This window comes from Paracoccidioides lutzii (assembly GCF_000150705.2).
Source record: "Paracoccidioides lutzii Pb01 unplaced genomic scaffold supercont2.43, whole genome shotgun sequence".
Lineage (NCBI taxonomy): Eukaryota > Fungi > Ascomycota > Eurotiomycetes > Onygenales > Ajellomycetaceae > Paracoccidioides > Paracoccidioides lutzii.
The window spans coordinates 123245-143000 of record NW_015440989.1 but is presented as its reverse complement, the minus strand read 5'-3'; the positions used below and the strand labels follow the sequence as shown (position 1 = coordinate 143000).

The window sequence follows — 19756 nt, the reverse complement described above, 5'->3', positions numbered from 1 at the left end:
CTATTTTACTGTCTGAATATTCAAATATTTTTGATATTTGATTTTTGAATAACACTTTTACTAGTCATTATAAAAGACTTCTAAATTGCAAATTAATGAGCTCATTGTTGAAAATCAATCTTCTTTTTTCTAAGTTTCAAAAAAACATCTTATACTCTAAATTTAATTTAGAATATGTTAAAAGCTATATCAGCTTCTAAATATTCCTATTCACTTTTTGAATCATTTGAATATATAAGTAGAGAATTTATTTATATTAATCTTTCATAATTTTTAAATTATGCAGTTTTTTCTTCTTTTTTTAAAAAGTTCATTACTAGTAATATCTATTAATGAACTTAGTTTCTTTTTCAAGAATACAATGTATTATAATTTATATTTTTCACATTTAAGCTTGATAGAAGATATAAAATAATCATTACACATACATTATAAAGCTGAAAAGATATGATCTTTTTGAATTTTTATAGAATTTATTTTAATCTAAAAATTTTTCTCTACTTAATTAGATATTTATGAGATATATCTGATGAATATGAAGTAGATACTTTCATTTAAATTGAATGATCTGAAGTCATTTTCATGATTTTCAGAGTATAATTTATATAACTTTTATCAAATCAAATAGTTGATAATGAAATTAAGATCTCTATTTTATAACTCTAATAGAAGATATTTTAAATGCACTCAATCTTCTTAAAATTAAAGTTTATTTTGAAATATTTGAAAATAGTTTGCATAAATTTTCTGCTCTTTTCATCAGATTTATTGCATAATTTGATACAGAAGCTGTATAGACTTTATATAATTATTTTATAGCTTGAAAAAATAAATTCTCTTTCTATTTTAGAAAGTCTAACTAATTATATTATCAAAGTTTTTTCAGTGAGCTATTTTTTAAATTTTTTTTATTTTTTATTTTTTTTGAATATGAAATTAGACTTTGAGTTTAATCAAACTTCAAGTCATCTAACAGAGAATTTTAATCTTATAACTTTATTTTGAAGAGTAATAGTTCTATTTTCTTTATCTTTTGTAGAATAAGACTGAATTAATTCAGTCATTCATGTCAAACTATATTAGATTTATTTTTTTTTTTTCTTTCAAAAATATCCTGTACAACTCTTTCTACATTTTTATAATTACTTTATAAATTTAAACTGATAATTAAGATTTATATCATTTATATAGCTAAATGTTTTTACTATATATACATTTTTATTCTTGAATTGAATGTATATATAGCAAATAAAATAGATAATACTGAAGAATCCTGAGAAACTTCTACGTCAATAGCAGTTTTTTCTTATTTTAATACGTCAAAGAGAAGCTGAATACTTCTTCTATCATAAAACAAATAATGTATTTTATTAAAGACTTTGATAACTTTAAATCTTGCAGAATTGAAATTATTTTATTTTTAAACATAATTAAAAGCAATGATTCTTATATATCAATAAAAGTACCAGTTGAAACTCATTATTTCTAGCTATTTGAATATTATGAATCATTGATAAAACTGCATTTATAGCTGAATTCTATTTTCTACTACTCATTCGATTAATATATAGTAGATCAGTGATAGTGATTAGATAAAAAAAGTCTAGAGCTAATTATCTTTTCTAAAATTTTCTTCAAACAGTTTAGTAGAAATATAACTCTATGGAATCTGAGAATTGATGATATTTTATTAAATTTTGCTCGAATAAATTCTGTGACCTCTCTTCAACATACTGAATGATATTCATGTTTCATCAAAGAGAAGAATAGCACAAAAAAGTTCTTCTTTTAACTCAGAATATACTTTTTATATTATCAAATAATTTATAGAATCAGATTCAGCAGCTGTTAAGTAGAACTAGTGAAAATTGCTGTTTCTAGCTCATTTTTAATTAGATCATACCAATTTCAATTGTTGTATCATCATGATATTCATTTGTAGAAATTTACTCTTCAGATTCTATTGACTTTGAAAATACAACTCTCATATAAAATTGATATTTTTCTTGAAAGTATTAGCAGTATGTTCTTGATTTTGATATTCATATTTTAATAGAAAGCTTTATCACTTCTTTAAATTTAGTATAGTTAAAAACTTTTTAAAAAATATATCTTTATTTTCTGCATTTTCAAAAAATTTATATCAGTATTTAGTCTTTGCTTTCTTGATACTAGAAAAGTAGTTATTGTTACAGCGCAGCTGCTTGCATATGTATCAAGGTTGATCTACTCCACTCGGAAGGTTTGTTCATTTCAATTTCCAATCACCTTCATTTCAATGATTGATTTACTCTGATTCTCAACCTACCTTTATATGTTCAGCTGCTTATTCATTTCACATTTTAATTCTTAGTTTAGCTGCTAAGCTAAATAATATCAAATTGACATACTGAAATCTTGATAGAATTGATATATCTTTGAAGAATCTGATCAATTCTGAGCTCTGATCTCATATAGAATGTGTTCAAACTTAGTAATGCAAACTGCCATGAATTCATTTGAGATCTGACAGAGGGCTTCAGACAGAATTGAAATTGAGATTAAGAAGAGTTGTTCAGAGCTATTGATTTTGATGATGAAGGTTCTGAATAGCACTCTCAAATTTCTGATGAGAGGCAGCAAGAAAACCTTTTATAATAATAAAAAAAAAGAATAAAAAATTAACAAGAATTTTTGAGCATTCAACACAGTTACAATCACTGAGAAGTTTATATAGACAAAGACACAGACATATATATGAACATGAACATAGACATAAACATGAATTTGAGCATTCAGCATGGTCACAATTACTGAAAAACTCATATAGACATGAATATAGAGGCCTGACTCAAATCTCCAGGGCTTTTTGAGAAAGAGAAGTTTAGTATTAAATCATGACTCAGCTAGAGTAAGAATGATAATAAGAGCTTCAATTCGTGTCTCTAACTAGGCAGCTGTGATGAGGATACTAAACTGAGAATTAAAATGTGAAATGAATAAGCAGTTGTGATGAGGATACTAAATCTCTCTCAGATCTATGAGAAATTTCTATGTGTTGTTCAGAAATTAGCTTCTAATTCTTTTTTATTCATCTTTGCCACATGTATCTCAGTTGACCCAATCTGATTACCCAGCTCATTTTGATCATTATGACTCTATAAATCTAAATTAAATTCAGTTTAGTGCCTTTTTTTTCACATGATCATTTTTCATCATGTGTCTCATCAATTTCATCTTCTTAATGAGAGAAATACTAACTATCAAGAAGACTGTTATGTACATTGTATATCTAATGATCATTAAGTTGAAGATTGTCACTTTTATTCACATTCTTGTAGGCCTCATCACTGCAGCCAAACTGTCAAATGAATCTCAGTTTCTAGGCAAGAATCTGATGACAAATTCAATGTTAGTGAGATATAAAAGAAAATCTATAAGAATCTGATAAATGATAATTAAGGTAATTAGTCTACTGATAAGCTTGGTGAATTTTCATTTTGCTCTTTTCTTGTTTCTAACACAGCTGCTTGAAGGCAAATACTCTTTTAAATCAGATAATAATGTTACAGTGCAGCTGCTTGTATATATATGAATTGATCTGCTCGGCTCTAAAGATTTAGATTTAATCATTTCAATTCTCAATCATCTTCACTTCAAAGGTTGATTCACTCTGATTCTCAACCTTCTTTATATATTGAGCTGCTCATTTATTTCATATTCAAATTATCTGTTTAGTATTCTCATTATAGCTGTCTAGTTAGATAGATGAATTAAAACTTTTGTCTTATTTTCATTCTGACTAGTTGAATCATGACAGTTATTTTTGATATCTTTATATATTTAAAGATATCAAATTTTCTTTTCAATTTCTTCTAGCTCCAGCTAATACGTTTATTAGCTAGAGTCTCAGATCATCAGAGTTTAGAATATTTTGATTGATACTTTCGAGATATATTATTTTTGATACTATTAATACGTCTCATCTTTCAACATAGATTCAGATAATTCAGCATTAATATCTCATGAAAGCAATCGTGATTTTTTTAATACTCTTATATGATTAATGATCTCTGTTCATTGAGCTTTCTCAAAATTATATTGATTATATAATAAAGAATTTTCAATTATTTCTTTATCATTTAAATGTATATTAAATTGAATAACTTCATGATCTTATTCTGAAGTTTTTTTGATTTAATGAATCAATTTCATTTGAGCCTTTTTCTCATGGTAAATTTTAGATAAAAAGGTTAGATCTATTATTGATTTCTTTAATAGATTTTGTTTATAGTATGGTTCTTTATCAGATTCATTAATTAACTCAAATTCTTTCAAGATCAGTCAAGTCAGTCTATTAATTTTTCTGCTCTTATAGACTGAGTGTAATCATCATTTTATCATGAATAATGAGTATTAAAATCTTCAATTATGATTAATCATCTGTTTACTGATAGATCAAGAAGAGCTTTATTCACTGTTCAGCTACTATTATTTTCTTGTAGAGATTTTTCATTATAGATATTAACTAGCTAAATAGATTCAAGCTGATTAATCTTATCTATAATATCGTCAACTAAGATATCAGAATCTGAGATCATGTCATATCTCAAATTGAATTGAAATCTTGAGCTTTTTTTAGAATTTAATTGTTCTACATTTGACTTGAGTTTTCTCTGATAAATAATAATAATAGCTAGAATGGGAAATTTGAAATTGATGCTCAGTATCTAGATTTCCTTCTTATTATATAAGAATGAAATCAAGTTTTTAAACAACAGCTATATTTAGACAAGAATAAATAGGAATATTGCTTCTCCCTTATATTATTTTGTAGAAATATAATTTTAGAAGAAAATTTTTAGTTTTTTAATTCTTTTTTTTTACTTGTAATAAACATTTAAATAAATAGATAATCAAATATTCTCTTCTAAAGATAAGATTCACTATGATTAGTGATTACAACAGCTTCCATAGGAATCAATTTCTGAGATCTAAGACTAGTTATTCTTGTAAAGTAGTTTAATTGATAGTTTACTTTATTTTTACTGAAGATTTGCTTTCTGATGATCTTTTTACTTGAGAATTTCTTCTTTTAGTTCTACTTCTTGACTAAGATCTTGCTTTTTCTACATTATTTTATTTCTTTAATTTTCTCTTGAAACTTGATCTCTTTTGTTCTTTGAATAGAGAGAGCAAATTGAAGCTGTTGATATATGATTTTCCTTGCAATTTTTGCACTTGATTGTGATGTGAGAATATGATTTGCTTTTCACTTCATATATGACACAAGTGTAATCTCTTGTGCTATGATTTCCTGCATAAATCTCATATGCAATAGAGTATTTGCAAGCTTCTATAGAGTGTTTTCATTTTAACATCTTTTGCAATAAATATGAGTTGATTATAGATTTAAAATTAACATATTCAAATGTTTTTAGCAGTTGATCAGCTGTAAAAAGAGATAAGATTTTTATCTGTTCTGAAGAATCAGTTATAATCAATACTGATTTTACTTCTTTCTTTTTTCCTGATTGATATCAGATTTGCTTAGTCAGATGAAATTATTCTTTAGTTAATTGAATTGAAGAATTATACTTCTCTATTTTTTTCTTCAGCAAAGTCATACCTTCTTCATCATCAAAAATGCTATTAGAAATGTTATGAATGATAGATTTTTCTCATTTCTATTTTTTTTCTAGTTTATTTTTTGTTTTTAGTTTTTGTTCAAGAAAAGATCTCTACTCTTTCTCATTTTATATGAGAAAGTTAGCTTAGAATTCATATAATGTGATAATCATTACAGATTTTTCCATGAATGAGATATTGATTGTCAAAATTACTTTTTTATTAATTGCTACTAAGAAAAAACATTAGTTAAGCTCATTTTTTAATTCAAAGATAAATTTTGAGCTTTGAAGTTGACTTATTGCTTCTCTATTTGAGACCTTTAGAATGAGACATTGTTTTTTTTGACTGACTTAGCTTTTCTTGTTTTAAAGCCTTTCTTTTCCTCTGACTTTAAGCTCTTTTTTTTCTCTGATTTTGAAACTTTCAGTGACATTGATTGAGCAGAAATAGAAATAGAAGTAGCTGCCTACTTGCACAAAGATAGACTTTTTAACTGCATTTTACACTACTTCCTGTTGATTCTGAATGAGTATTTTCTAACTAAATTGACTAGACTGAGACTGAAGTGAAATATATTTAATTGAGCTAGTCATATTTACTTTGAACTTGATGATTTCATAAATTTACTTTGACAATGAAAATAAGAGATAAATAAATGATGATTTGATTTTCTTCTTCATTTATTTGATTCTTCAAGATGGATGCTGCAAAGATTGGATTATTAAGCTGTTTACATTGATTTGTCAAGTTGTATTTATTATTTCTTTTTTAATCTCTTATTTAGAGAGTTTCTGATGAATATTTTTTTTGTTTCAGAAATAGAGAGTGTTTTTTTATGTTTTAACTTTTTTAGATAGCTTCTATATTACTCACAAACTCATGATAATCATCATTATTTTTCATTATCAGATATTAATAGGCAGTCTTCATGTTCTTCAGCTTATTGACATCTTATAGATTTCCTAGAGATTGTTAGAGCGCAGCTGCTTGTATATGAATTAAAATTGATTTGTTTTAATTTTCAATCATCTTCACTTCAAAGATTGATTCATTTTAATTCTCAATGACTTCTTTATATTTGACTGCTTATTCATTTCACATTCTAATTCTTAGTTTAGTATTCTCATTATAATTGTCGTGTCATGACTCTCCTATAAGTCAGAATGATATTAAGACAAAAACTGAAATTCATCTATCTAATTAGACAGCTGTGATGAGAAAACTAAACTGAGAATTAGAATGTGAAATGAGTGAGCAGTTAAATATATAGAGATTGATTAGGAATCAAAGCAGCGATTTATCTTCAGAGCAAATGTGATTGAGAATTGAAATCAATCTTTGAAGTGAAAGTGAATCAATCTTGATTCATATACAAGTAGCTGTGCTGTAACACCTACTTAGATAGATGAAATGAAGCTTTTATCTTGTTTATCTTGACTTTAAATTGAGTCATGATATAATACTAAAATTCTGTTTTTCAAAAAGCTCTGGAGATTGAGTAGCAGATCTCTATGTTTATGTTCATGTGAGCTTCTCAGTGGTTGCAATTTAGCTGAATGCTCAGAACTCATATCTATGTTCACATTTATATCTATTTGAGCTTCTTAATGATTACAACTATACTGAATGCTCAGAAAATCTTGTCAACTTTTTATTCATTATTATTATTAATCTTCATTTAAGGTGTATTCAGTCAGTAACTATGACATCTACCTATTTAATCTAGAATTTAACTATTTTACTAATCTAACTAATAAATAGCAATTAACCCATGTACTTATAGAGTTTTATTTCAGAATAATACAACTCAACTAAATTTAGAATAATAACAAGATAATATTTTTAATTTATCTATTTAACTATATAGCTATGATAAAAATACTAAACTCAGAATTAAAATATGAAATAAATAAGTAATCAAATATATAAAAATGATTAAAATTCAGAGTAAATTAATATTAATTTATATATAAGTAGCAGCACTATAACAGTAGTATATAATATAACTTATAGAAGAAGAGAATTTAAATATGACAATATTATAATAATTATAATATTGAAGAAACTTTTTAATAAAATAAGATATATAATTATTAAATAATAATAATTGATGACTATCAATCTAATTTTTCTTAATAATAGTATTAAAAATTTTTATTCATTTAAATTTAATATTATTATTAGTGAAATTAGTATCAGATATAATGATGATATAATCAATAAATAGATTAAAGTATATATATCAATCTTTTAAATAAATTTTTAATTTTATTATAATTAATAACTTCAATATTATATTATTTGTACTGATATATTTTATCATTATTAATAATTTATAAAAATATAATAATTATATAATAAAATTAATATCTTGATAAATAGTTATTATTTATTATTAATATTTTTCTTCTTTTTAAAATTTAATCTGATTGAAATTATAAATATCACTGACATACAACTTATATTAATTAGAAATAAATTCATAGTGATCAAATTAATTTATAATAAAGTTTATATTCTTATTTAATATATATTTTAAATTTATAGATTTTTATTTATTTATATTTTTTAAATTAATAAATATTTAATAAATTGATATAGTTATAATACAACTATTTATATATAAATTAAAGTTAATTTATTTCAATCTTTAATCATTCTCACTTCAATGATTGATTTATTTCAATTCTCAATCATCTCTATATATTCAACTACTTGTTCATTTCACATTTTAATTCTTAGTTTAGTATTTTTATTATATCTTTCTAGTTAAATAGATGAATTATAACTGTTGTTTTATTATCATTTTGACTTTACTTAAATCATGACAAAAGTGAGCAAAGATATTAAAATAAGAATAGCTATCAGAGTAAGTAGAGCTATTAAAATAAGCAGATCTATTATAGTAAGTATATATGATGTCAAAACTTTTTATACTAGCTTCTTACTCTCACAATGCTTACTAAAGCACTTCAGAATCAACATCTTCTCATACTGCTTATTAAAGTATTTTAGAATCAGCATCTTTTAAATAATTAGTATTATCTCAAGATTCAGCACTTTAGAATCAACATAGATTAGCACTTCTCAAAAATTAGTTCTTTAAAATCAGTATTTTTTCAAGAGTAGAATCAGTATTTTATAAAAAATTAGATCACTATACTATTAATTTCTCATTTCATGAAAGATTAGAGATAAAATCTATTACTATTTATTTATATATATAAATACTCTAAATCTCCGAAGTTTTTTCAAATGATTTAGTAATTAGCTACTATTTAATTCTTCTATATATATATAATGAAGACACTTAGAATGAATGAACTAAGTGTCAAAAAAAGCATGAAAAGCTATATTATTAGAATTGTAAAATAGTAGATATATAGATATGGTGAACACTACAGAGGAAAGAGAATAGCAATAGATGAAAATATATATATAGAATTGAATAGTAGCTAATCACTGAATCTCTTGAAGAAACTTCAGAGATTCAGAATGTTTATATATATAAATGAGTAGCAATAGATTTTATTTCTAATGTTTTATGTAATGAGAAATTAGTAATATAGTGATCTGATTCTTCATAAAGTGCTGAATCTTAAGATGATGCTGATTCTTTAGAAGATGCTGATTCTAAAGTGCTTTGATAAGCAGTATGAGAAGATTCTTAGAGGACTGTTATCAACCTTGTTGCATTGTGGGACTCTAAGCGAGCTAGCTACAACTAATAAGTATATATAGATGCACGTGACCTCGGGTAGCCGGGGAATTCTCCAACACCTTTCTTATGCCACGATGAGTCTGAGCTTTGTCTTATCCCCTACTGAATGCCCTCAAATCTACAATAAAAATTAAATATAGAAATCAGATGCTAGTTTTCCTATTAGAAAAAGCTCTATTTCACCTCTGTACTATAACTTTGCAAAGAAAGTATACAATTAATCTCCTAATTCATATTCTCATTACATTTTCTTAGAAGCTGCAAAATCATATAAAATCAATCATTCTCATCAATGAGATCAGACCTCTGTCAATTCTATTTTCCTCACAAATTCATTGTAAGCTGGCTTTAGCAGAGACTTTGTAAATCCATCTGCTTTATTCACTATAGAATCTATATGTGAGAGTTTTATCTCTCTCTTCTCAACTAAATCATAAAGTATATGATAATGAATCTCTATATGATGAGATCTCTTTGTCAAGAACTTCCTCTTTGTCAGATCAATGATACTTTTATTATTCATCTGCAATGTTGTACAGATCTTTGACTTTCTTTTCATCAGGCCTGCATCTTGCAGCATATTATTCAATCAAATAAGTTTCTATGCAGCCTTACTAACAGTAATATATTCTGCTTCTGTTGTTGATTTTGCAGTTGATGTTTGATGTTGTGAGCATCATGATATTGAAAATCTATTAATCATGATAATGTAGTCAGATGTTGATTTATATTAATAGTCTGCATCTGTTCAATCTAAATCATAATAAGCAACTGACTATAGATTTCTATCATCTTCCTCATTTTTGTAAACTATTCTCAGAGCTTTTGTCTTCTTTACATAGTGAAGAATGTGCTTTAAGACTGCCCAGCAGTTTTTATTCAGGTGTGAGTTGAATCTTGACAGATAATTCACAGTAAATGTTAAATCTGACCTTGTGCTTGATATAAGATATTGAAGTGATTCAAGTCTATAATGATATTTTGAAGCTGTAAACTCATCTTTCAATTTAGCATCTCTCTCTGAGATGAATTCAAGTCATATATCTGTCATCATAGATGTGCCAGCAGAGTTAACCTTATTTATCTTAAAATCTTCAAGGATCTCTTCAATATAGCAAATCTGTGAGACTACTAAGTTATCATTTGACCTGCATTTGATCTTCATTTCAAAATAAGACTTGTCTTCTTCAATATCTTTTATGTCAAATTTCTTCTGTATTTCATTCAACACTCAATCTAATTTTGTCTCTTTGAAGTCTGTAATCATGCAATTATCAATATGCAGTATTATATAAATCTTGTAAATAGAATAAAATAGAAATTCTCTATCATATTTTGAAATTCTGAATCTCAGTGATGTGAGGTGCTCTGTTATCACAAAATATCAGGTCCTTGCAGCTTGCTTCATGCTATACAAGCTCTGTTTAAGAAGACTCACCAGTTTCCTCCTTTCATGTTTAATGCCTGTAGGTAACTGCATATAGATCATTTCATCCTATGGCAGTATATCATTTAAAAATGCTGACACATGTCAATCAACTTTGATTTCCAATTTCTGGTAGTTGATATAGTGAATAGAAAGTGACTTGTAGGCTCTGAGATAACTGCAGCATAGAATTTGAAGTAGTGAATGCTCTGCTGCTGCAGAAATCCTTTAATCACTCAGTGAACTCTAAAACAAATTGTCTCATCTCTATTATTCAACTTACAATCAAATATTCATCTGCTTATTAGTATATTTATCTCAGAGATCTTCTCAATAATAATGTATATCTTCTTATTCTCAAATGTTTTAACTTCTTTTCTCATTGTCTCAAGCCAGTGATTTCAATCTGGGCTCTTTGTTGCCTCTGCTAAATTATTTGAGTAATTCATAAACATGCTCAAAATAGAATTAGTATCACTGACAGATATCTTAGATTCATTATCCTTAACTAACTCTGTTTTATTGAGAAGATAAGCTGAATCAATAACATTCTTCAGATCATTATTAATCAATATCTTTAGAATCTCTAATTTATCTTTTGCTAATTGTTCTAGCAGACAGTGATATCAGTTATTCAAAAGATTGACAATATCTAATTTCTTTGGCAGTTTAATATTTTCTCTCATCATCTCAACAGCTTTACTCACAGCATTTACAGGAATAGATTCTATGACAAGATCTTTATCAAAAATAACATTTCTAGCAATCTCTAATTTGCATTCTTTTGAATCTTATATATGATATTGATGCAATTATTAATAACTCATCAATCATCACTTCTTGTTATCTGTTCTGTCTATGAGCTTATTTGTCACTTTTAGATTCTTTTTATAAATCTTGCATTCTCATCTGTGAATTCAATGAGCTGACAGTTGAATTTTTATTCAGACTTCAAAAGATGTCAATGAACTATCATCTTTACAGTCAAAAATCTTTATTGATGTAGAAGATATATTTATCAACATTACAGCTGTCTGTATTGCTTCACTTCAAAGTTCTCTGACAAGTCTACTATCAAATAGTAAACTTCTTGTCTTATTCATCACTAATCAGTTCACATATTCTGCAGAATCATTTGATTGAGATGTATCTGAAGTTGTCACTTTATATACTATTTCCTTATTCTTGCAAAATATCTTGAGATCATCACTTTTAAACTCTTCATCATCATCTCAGTGCAAAGTCTCTATAAACTGTTGAGATGTTGTCTCAATCATGTCAATGAAGTTCATGAGTGCTGATGTGACCTCTGCTTTTATGACAATCAAAATAATTCATCTAAAGTAAGTGATGTCATCTGTAATCCTCATTAAGTATCTTGTACCTTCTTCAGTGAGTAAATTTTCTTCATCATATAGTGTTTTTCCTCCTTCTGTAAGATTTACAAGAAATTTCATTGCTGATTTGACAGCTCTGCTCATTGAAACAAAGAATAGACAGGTCATTTTTGCTTGTACATATGTTTTACAGAATGACAAAGTCTTTTGATCTCTTATTCACATTTCTAGTCTAGAATCTATAGTCATTCTTGATATATTCACTGAATTTAAGTGACTCAGCTTTGGTGTCACTGTGTCATTGTGTATTTTAAAGTCTTGATGTTCCTTTTGAGCAGCTTTATTATAGGATCATCATTTGATTGCAAGACATATGCAGATTTAAAATCATCATTTAATATTGTAAAATGAATTATATCTATTAATGCTGGTGATTTCTTCATCATATAGATATTCTTTTCATTCAAATGTGCTGTGAAGTCTATCATCCTGTCAGGAGACATTATCAAAATTGAATGATTATTATCATACATCAATTGTTTGAAAGTATAATCTTTGCATACAAGTTTTCTGAGGCTCATTAGATTGATCTCCAGCTTTGAGATATAATGAATGTCATCTAGTTTGATATCTGATTTCTTAGTTGAGATGCACATCCTCTTTATATCTGCTACTGATGTTGTAGATTCATCTATCATCTTCAATATGACATTTATCCTTTAGAATATAACCTCAACAATATTCTTCAGAGGTATAGTGTAAGCTTCTGATCTGAAGTCTAGAACTCAAATATTCTCTATCACTTTATCACTGAAATAAATCATCTCTTTGGCAGAGAATACTTACTCTATAGTGTTATGAACTGAAGCAGTGATGTCTTTATTCTTGTTCTTATGTTTATTCTTTTCTTTAGAGTCTGTAGAGTAGTTTTTTAAATATTTTATTCAACAGTCAGTCATGAGATGCTCTGTCTTTTGATAATGATAACATGTCTTTTTCATGTTGTTGCTATTCTGTTTGAACTCCTTATCTTTGTCTTTATCTTTAGTTCTCAAATTCTTATTCTTACTTTTATTCTTTTTTTATAAATTTTGAGTATTATTTGTAGAATTTCTTGTATTTATCAAGACAGTGTTCTGTCCAGCAGCTGATAAACACAATAGAATATCTCAATACAGTTTCATGAAATCTGTCTCAATATCACAGGTGTTGACATTTTTTTCAGCATGATTCATTCTATCTCTGATGAACAATGCTCATTCAGCACTAACATCAGTTAACAAGTGATCAAAAAGAATAAAATCTTCAATTTTATATCTCAAATGAGTATATTCAGTCTGAATAGTAATCAGGCATTCTATAAAAACTCTATTTGAGTCTTTTGTCTTAGCTGTCAAGCTAATCAGTTTCTCAAAAAGACAGATGCAGTGAACTGCAAGTCTCTTTGAGAAGTTCTCTTTTAGAATTACTTATAGAATATATGCTGACAACTGATAATCTGAGAGTATCAGAAAATGAGATCTTGCTTGCAGATAGATTGAAAACAACATATGATTATAGAGTCATATATTTCTTTCAGTTCAAAAATATTGCATATTCATACTAACATCATCCTCCAGGGCAGATTGCTTCTCATTGAGAATATTATTAATTTCAAATTGCTTAGTGATCAGTATCATCTCTTCTCTTCATATTGAATAGTTTATAAAATCAATCAGAATGACAGATTTCTTAATGTGCTTTACTTAATTTCTAAATTCAGTTAAGATCTTCATTATGACAGTAGTTCTGTCTTTTTTCTATAGATAGTTTGCAAGATCTTCACTCATTTCATTATCACTAGTATTGATAATGAGTGTCTCCTTGCTAGCTCTTATCATTTCAACTTCTCACTGAAGTTTTGCAATCTCTAATCTCATCAGAGTTTCTTCATTAACTCCTGATACCTGGTTACTAGGGTCAACTGTATTCTCTGACATTTCGTCAATCAGGTCTTCATATGCATTATTAGACTTGTTTGATTCCTTCAAAATTGTCTTATCTATTTCAAATGCTTCAGAGACACTTCTACAGATTGTAATAGATGTAGACAGTGAATCTGCAAGCTCTGAAGTTCTATTCTCCAGAGTTCTATTCTCAGATTCTTAGTTTTATCTTCCTTTTGACATGTATTCTTCTGTCCAATCTGGCATTCCACTCAAACATACATTGACCATCAATGTCATTTAATTATTGTTTACATTTTTTCTCATATTGTTTGTAGCTGTTCGTTTGCATATTGTTCACAGTGAAAGACCTCTAATTCAAGAATCTCATAATCTCTAAGAAGACTGTTATTAATCTTGTTATTCTGTGAGACTATTAAGTGAGCTAGCTACAACTAATAAATATATATATGTGCAAGTAACCTCAGGTAGCCGGGGAATCCTCTAATATCTTTTATAATAACTGTATCAAAGTTGATATAATATAAAAATTCTTATAGATCACGATGCCATAGGCACTTAAAGTGATAAAATATACTCATATTAATATTACTAGCAGTAGCAAAATACTCAATGACATAACAGATCATCTCATTAAATCATATCAGAGGATGAAATATTATATACTTATAACAGATAATGTTATCTATTATAGATAAATAAATTTTTTGTATGTGAAGGACCAAGCTGTTGATTTTTATGAGCATTGAATTCAATTCATAAAAAAACTCAATTTTATCTTATCTATATATATTAAAATAGATATCAATAGTATTTCTACTGTAATAGAATATCAACAATAATAATCAGTTAAAAATGATTTGAGAATTCATTATCTCTCAATTTTTTTATTAAAACAGCATATCAAAATGCAGTATTTGTATGATTATAATATGTACTAATCGTGCTGCTGCACAATCTACACCTCATGTGAGTGCATCACATCAAAATGATAAAAATACTAAAACAATAAAAATCTTGCAATTTTCATCATCTTCATCATTTTCATCAATTAATAACTCATAACAATATCAAATAAAGATAAAAATATCAAAGATCATATTCAAAAAGCTGTCACTTATCATCAAAAAAACTCAAATTTCAAAATACTGTCTTTGTCACAAGAATTTGAGATTCTTTATCAATGTCTCTAAGTATGTATCAATAGAAGAAATCTAAATACTACAAAGATTTCAATTAATAAGAGATTAAATAAGAGTCAGAAGGATGTGATTAAACAATGAGTCAAGCTGCTTGATAAAAAGAATTGTCCTCCTACAGTCAAGCACATTGAAGATTTCATGAATTCAATACTCAGACATCAGCACTTAGATTCTACTACCTCCCCTTCAAAAGTCAGCAAGATGTGAATTTATAGGTTCATTGAATACCTACATAAGTATAAGAGAGTGAAACAGAAGTCAATAGATTCAAAGAGAGTGGCAGTTGAAGATATTGAATATATCAATATATGATTTGAATATCTTTGAATTCTATTTGAGCAGTATCATTTTCACACCTATAACACATACAACTTCAATGGGATTGAATTTTAAGAAGGACAAGGATGTGGAAAATAAGTTATAACTGCTTTTAAAGAAGCTAATTCCATCATTTCTTTATCCTTTTCAAGAGGTTTGATTACAGTCATTGAATATGTATCTATGGATAATCATGTTATTCTACTATTGATAATCTTAGCCTTCAAAACACACTTGGAGAATTGATATACACAGACAGATTTACTCAGCAATTATAGAATTGCTATATCAGATACTGAATTTACAAATGATGAGATTGAATTTGAATGACTCAAACATTTCAATACTGCTACAGAAAAGAGACAAGAGGGAAGTCATCAATTACTTTTAATGAATAATCATGAATCTCATAAGTATCACTGAGAAGTTTATACAATACACAGATCTTCATAAGATAATTCTATATGAATTTTTATTGCATATTATTCATTTGCTACAATCTCTGGATAGTTTATCATTTTAGCAATATAAGCATTATCATTCAAAAGCAGTCAACTATGCTGCATGTCATAGTCTTGTTAAGTATGAAAAAGAGCAGTTCCTTTAAACCTGATACAATAGCTGTAGAATGAGCTCAATATGACATATATTCATGAAATCCTGACTGAGTTCTTGACACTCTTAAGCAGTGAATCTCATCACCTCCTTCACTGCAGATTTATGAAGATGAGAATGATTCAGATCACATATCTATCTCTTCTTCTCAGCTATTCTCACCAAAGACAATTCAAAAGCTGAAACATTATATTAATATTGCAAAATATGCCATACAAAGTATTAGAGATACTCTTGAATTGAAATCACTCATCTTGATATATTGTTTAAACAAGATATTCAAAGCAAGTCTACTGTATGCAGAACTTAATGAGCAACAGATCACTGAATTAATGAACTTTCTGAATGTCAGCAAATGCTACAGAGCTAAAATAATCTGTCATCAGATTCAAGTAGAGAGAGTTCTCACTATTAAAGATGTCAATAGAAAATTCAAGCATTGTAAGAATAATGAAGTTGAAAAAGAGCAGAATAAGAAGTGATGAAGACTTGAAGTTGATCTCATACAAATTGACAATAATTCACTCACATCACTGAAAGAAGAGGAATTAAATCAATTTAGAAATGATACATATACTGAGAATGATGTAGATAATCTTTTTATTATAGATTAGCTACTGATTGTTGATATAAAGTGCAATAATGAGAATGTGATTCAAGATTTTTATCATTTTGATGTTTTTATCATTTTGATGTGGTGCACTCACATGAGGTGTAAGTTGTGCAGCAGCACGATTAGAGCAGTCATTGATAAGAATATTTCTATAAAGTTTTGAGTAAATATCTTAAATATGATAGTAGTGATCACAAATAATACATCTATATTCACTGTTCAATATAATTTAAAATTTTGATCTACAGATATTATAGATAAATTGCAGTCTATACACTGTTTTTATACAATTTCATTCTCTGCACTTCTAAATATCTCATCTGAGATTTTGCACTTCTATGAGCTCAGGTCAGATATTTATACTCATCTTCACAGATCACAGAAGCGCATAGATAAGCTGTCTATTAGACAAAATTGTATAAATTTATTGAGTTTCATGATAAGTTAATCTTTCAATTATAGAGTTCTGTGATAGACAAAATGTTGATCACTAGTGATGTGATTTTTCTCTCAAAAGAGTGTATAAATGAAACAAAAGATGAAGAATCAGTGTCTAAATCTGAGATATAAGAATTCTCTAATTCTACAATCTACTTGATTGAGAATGATAAAGTTCTCAAAATTGAAGACACTGAATAGATCAGACTTATAAAACCATTTACTATACACATTTTTTCCTCTATCACAGAATTTTTGCTGAAGATATTCAAAAATGCTGTAGACAAACCTAGGGAATTAAAATATTATTGAAAGAAATCAATAAAATATGAGATTGCAGATTTCAAACAGTGAAAAATCTGAACTCTGATTCTGAGATCTGATATCTCTGCAAATGAATTAGTGGTATCAGACTGTTGAATCTTTGTTGAAAAAAATTACTCAAATAATTTTAATGCTAATTCAAATAGAATATTATGAAAATCTCACTGAGTAGCTTGCAGTAATTGATTAAAAAAGAGATTTTGTGAAGAAACATATGTTTCTATGATTAATGATACTATGAATCAGATAATATTTGTGATCTCTACAAAGAAAGATTGAACACTATGCCAAGTTGATATTATTGTAATGACATATCTTCATGACTGACTTGAACAAATAATTTATATAAAACAACTTATTGAATTTGAAGCAGAAGCTTCACAGACATTGATTTATGTTGTTGAAAAATTTCTATATAAATTGAATCTGACAGTGAAAATTTGATACAATTATTTGACAGCTTTATTGCATGAAAATGAGTTTAATTTCATTCTTCTATGATTCTGCTCTATAACAACATATGATCTATAGACATCTCTATATGACAATCTACATTGATAATCTTCATATAATGATGGAAGAATCTGCAGATATCAATTGATTGATAGATATGTTAGCAAGCAAGCTAGAGATCAAAGATCTCAAAGAGTTATCAAAGTATTTATATATGAAGATTAAATGTCAACAGAATGGCAGGATCAAATTAACATTGAGACAGTATATCAATCATTTGATGCAAAATTTCCATCTGGAAGATGCTGTCACTGCCTGTATATCAATAGAAGAAGAACTTTAAATTGACAACTTCTCTGTCTTTGAAAAAGAAGCCAGCTTTACAAAGTAACATTATCAACACAATGTTGACTGCTTGCAATATCTTATAGTCAAATTACATTCAGATATCACTCATGCAGCATCTCTTCTGACACAGAAGAATGTTGCTTCCATCTTCAAAGTGTGAAAAGCTCTACTTCATGTCATATAATATTTGAAAGAAATTAGCAATCTAGGCATCTTATATGAAGTGCCTGATGATGAACATACTGAGTTCCCAAATACTACATTTATGCTCATTAAATATATAAATTCTGATTTAGTAGAACCTTTGAATAACAATTGAAAATTTATATCAAATTTCAATTTCTTGCTGATAAGTGCTCTGATTTCATGATAATTCTCTAAACAACCTTGCATCTCTTTGAGCTCTAATGAAACTAAATATGTGACACTTAGTGAAGCTGTACATGGCCACGGCTATGTGAATTCATAATATGATGTTGGATATGAGATTTATTATGAAGAACTCTTTGCAAATTAAGACAGATTATTAATAATAGCTTGATTGATCTCATTATCATGACAGTAATTACTGCATGTACCAAGCATATCAACACTAGATATCACTATTTCTGTACACAGTTGAATGAGAGAGTGATTTTAATTGATCATGTTTCTACAGAAGATATGACAGCAGATGAACTTATAAAATCTCTAAGCATAGTGATATTTAAACATTTTATTAACTTGCTGAGTCTTTCACAAGGAAATTAGTTTATTCTAGTAAAATTTTGTAAGTGTGTTTCAATTGATATCTAGAATAGAATAGCTAGATTTTGAATACACAGAGAATATAATATCTCATACATTGATGTGTTAGAGGGTGTTGAATATGTATTGTCCGGGCGGCCGCCCTGCTGCATTATGATATAGTATATATTAGATAGGTTGCTAGGTCTCTCAATATGAGACATTCAATTATTTCACACAATCTCATCTGACTAAGCAAATCTGACATTAGACAAAAGAAAGAAGTAGAATTAGTATTGATTGTAACTAAGTCTTCAAAACAGACAAAAATCTCATCACTTTTCATAGCTGTGAAGAGCAAATCATGATCTCACATCACAATTAAGTGCAAGAGTTGCAAGGAAAATCACACATCAACAGCTTCAATTTGCTCTTTCTATTCAAAGAATAAAAGAGGTGAAGTTTCAAAAGAGAATTGAAGAGATAAAACAGTCTCTAATAAGAATAAAGCAAATTCTCAGTCAAGAAGTAGATCTAAAAGAAGAAATTCTCAAGTAGAGAGAGATCATCAGAAAGTAAGTCTCTAGTAAAAATAAAACAGACTGTCAATTCAACTACTCCTACAAGAACAATTAAATTTAGATCTCAGAAATTGATTTCTATGAAAACTGTTGTAATC

At 27.3% G+C, this 19756-nt stretch overlaps 2 protein-coding genes across 2 annotated transcripts; one reads left to right on the top strand and one right to left on the bottom strand.

Moving 5' to 3' along the window:
* Window positions 1–13987: 13987 nt before the first annotated feature.
* Window positions 13988–14224, bottom strand: PAAG_12622 (hypothetical protein; the record flags this gene model as incomplete). Its single annotated transcript, XM_015848090.1, has 1 exon — window positions 13988–14224. A coding segment is annotated over one exon (235 nt), but the record flags the coding sequence as incomplete, so codon positions are not given.
* A 2226-nt stretch (window positions 14225–16450) lies between these two features.
* Window positions 16451–16657, top strand: PAAG_12621 (hypothetical protein; the record flags this gene model as incomplete). Its single annotated transcript, XM_015848089.1, has 1 exon — window positions 16451–16657. A coding segment is annotated over one exon (207 nt), but the record flags the coding sequence as incomplete, so codon positions are not given.
* Between the last annotated feature and the right edge of the window lie 3099 nt (window positions 16658–19756).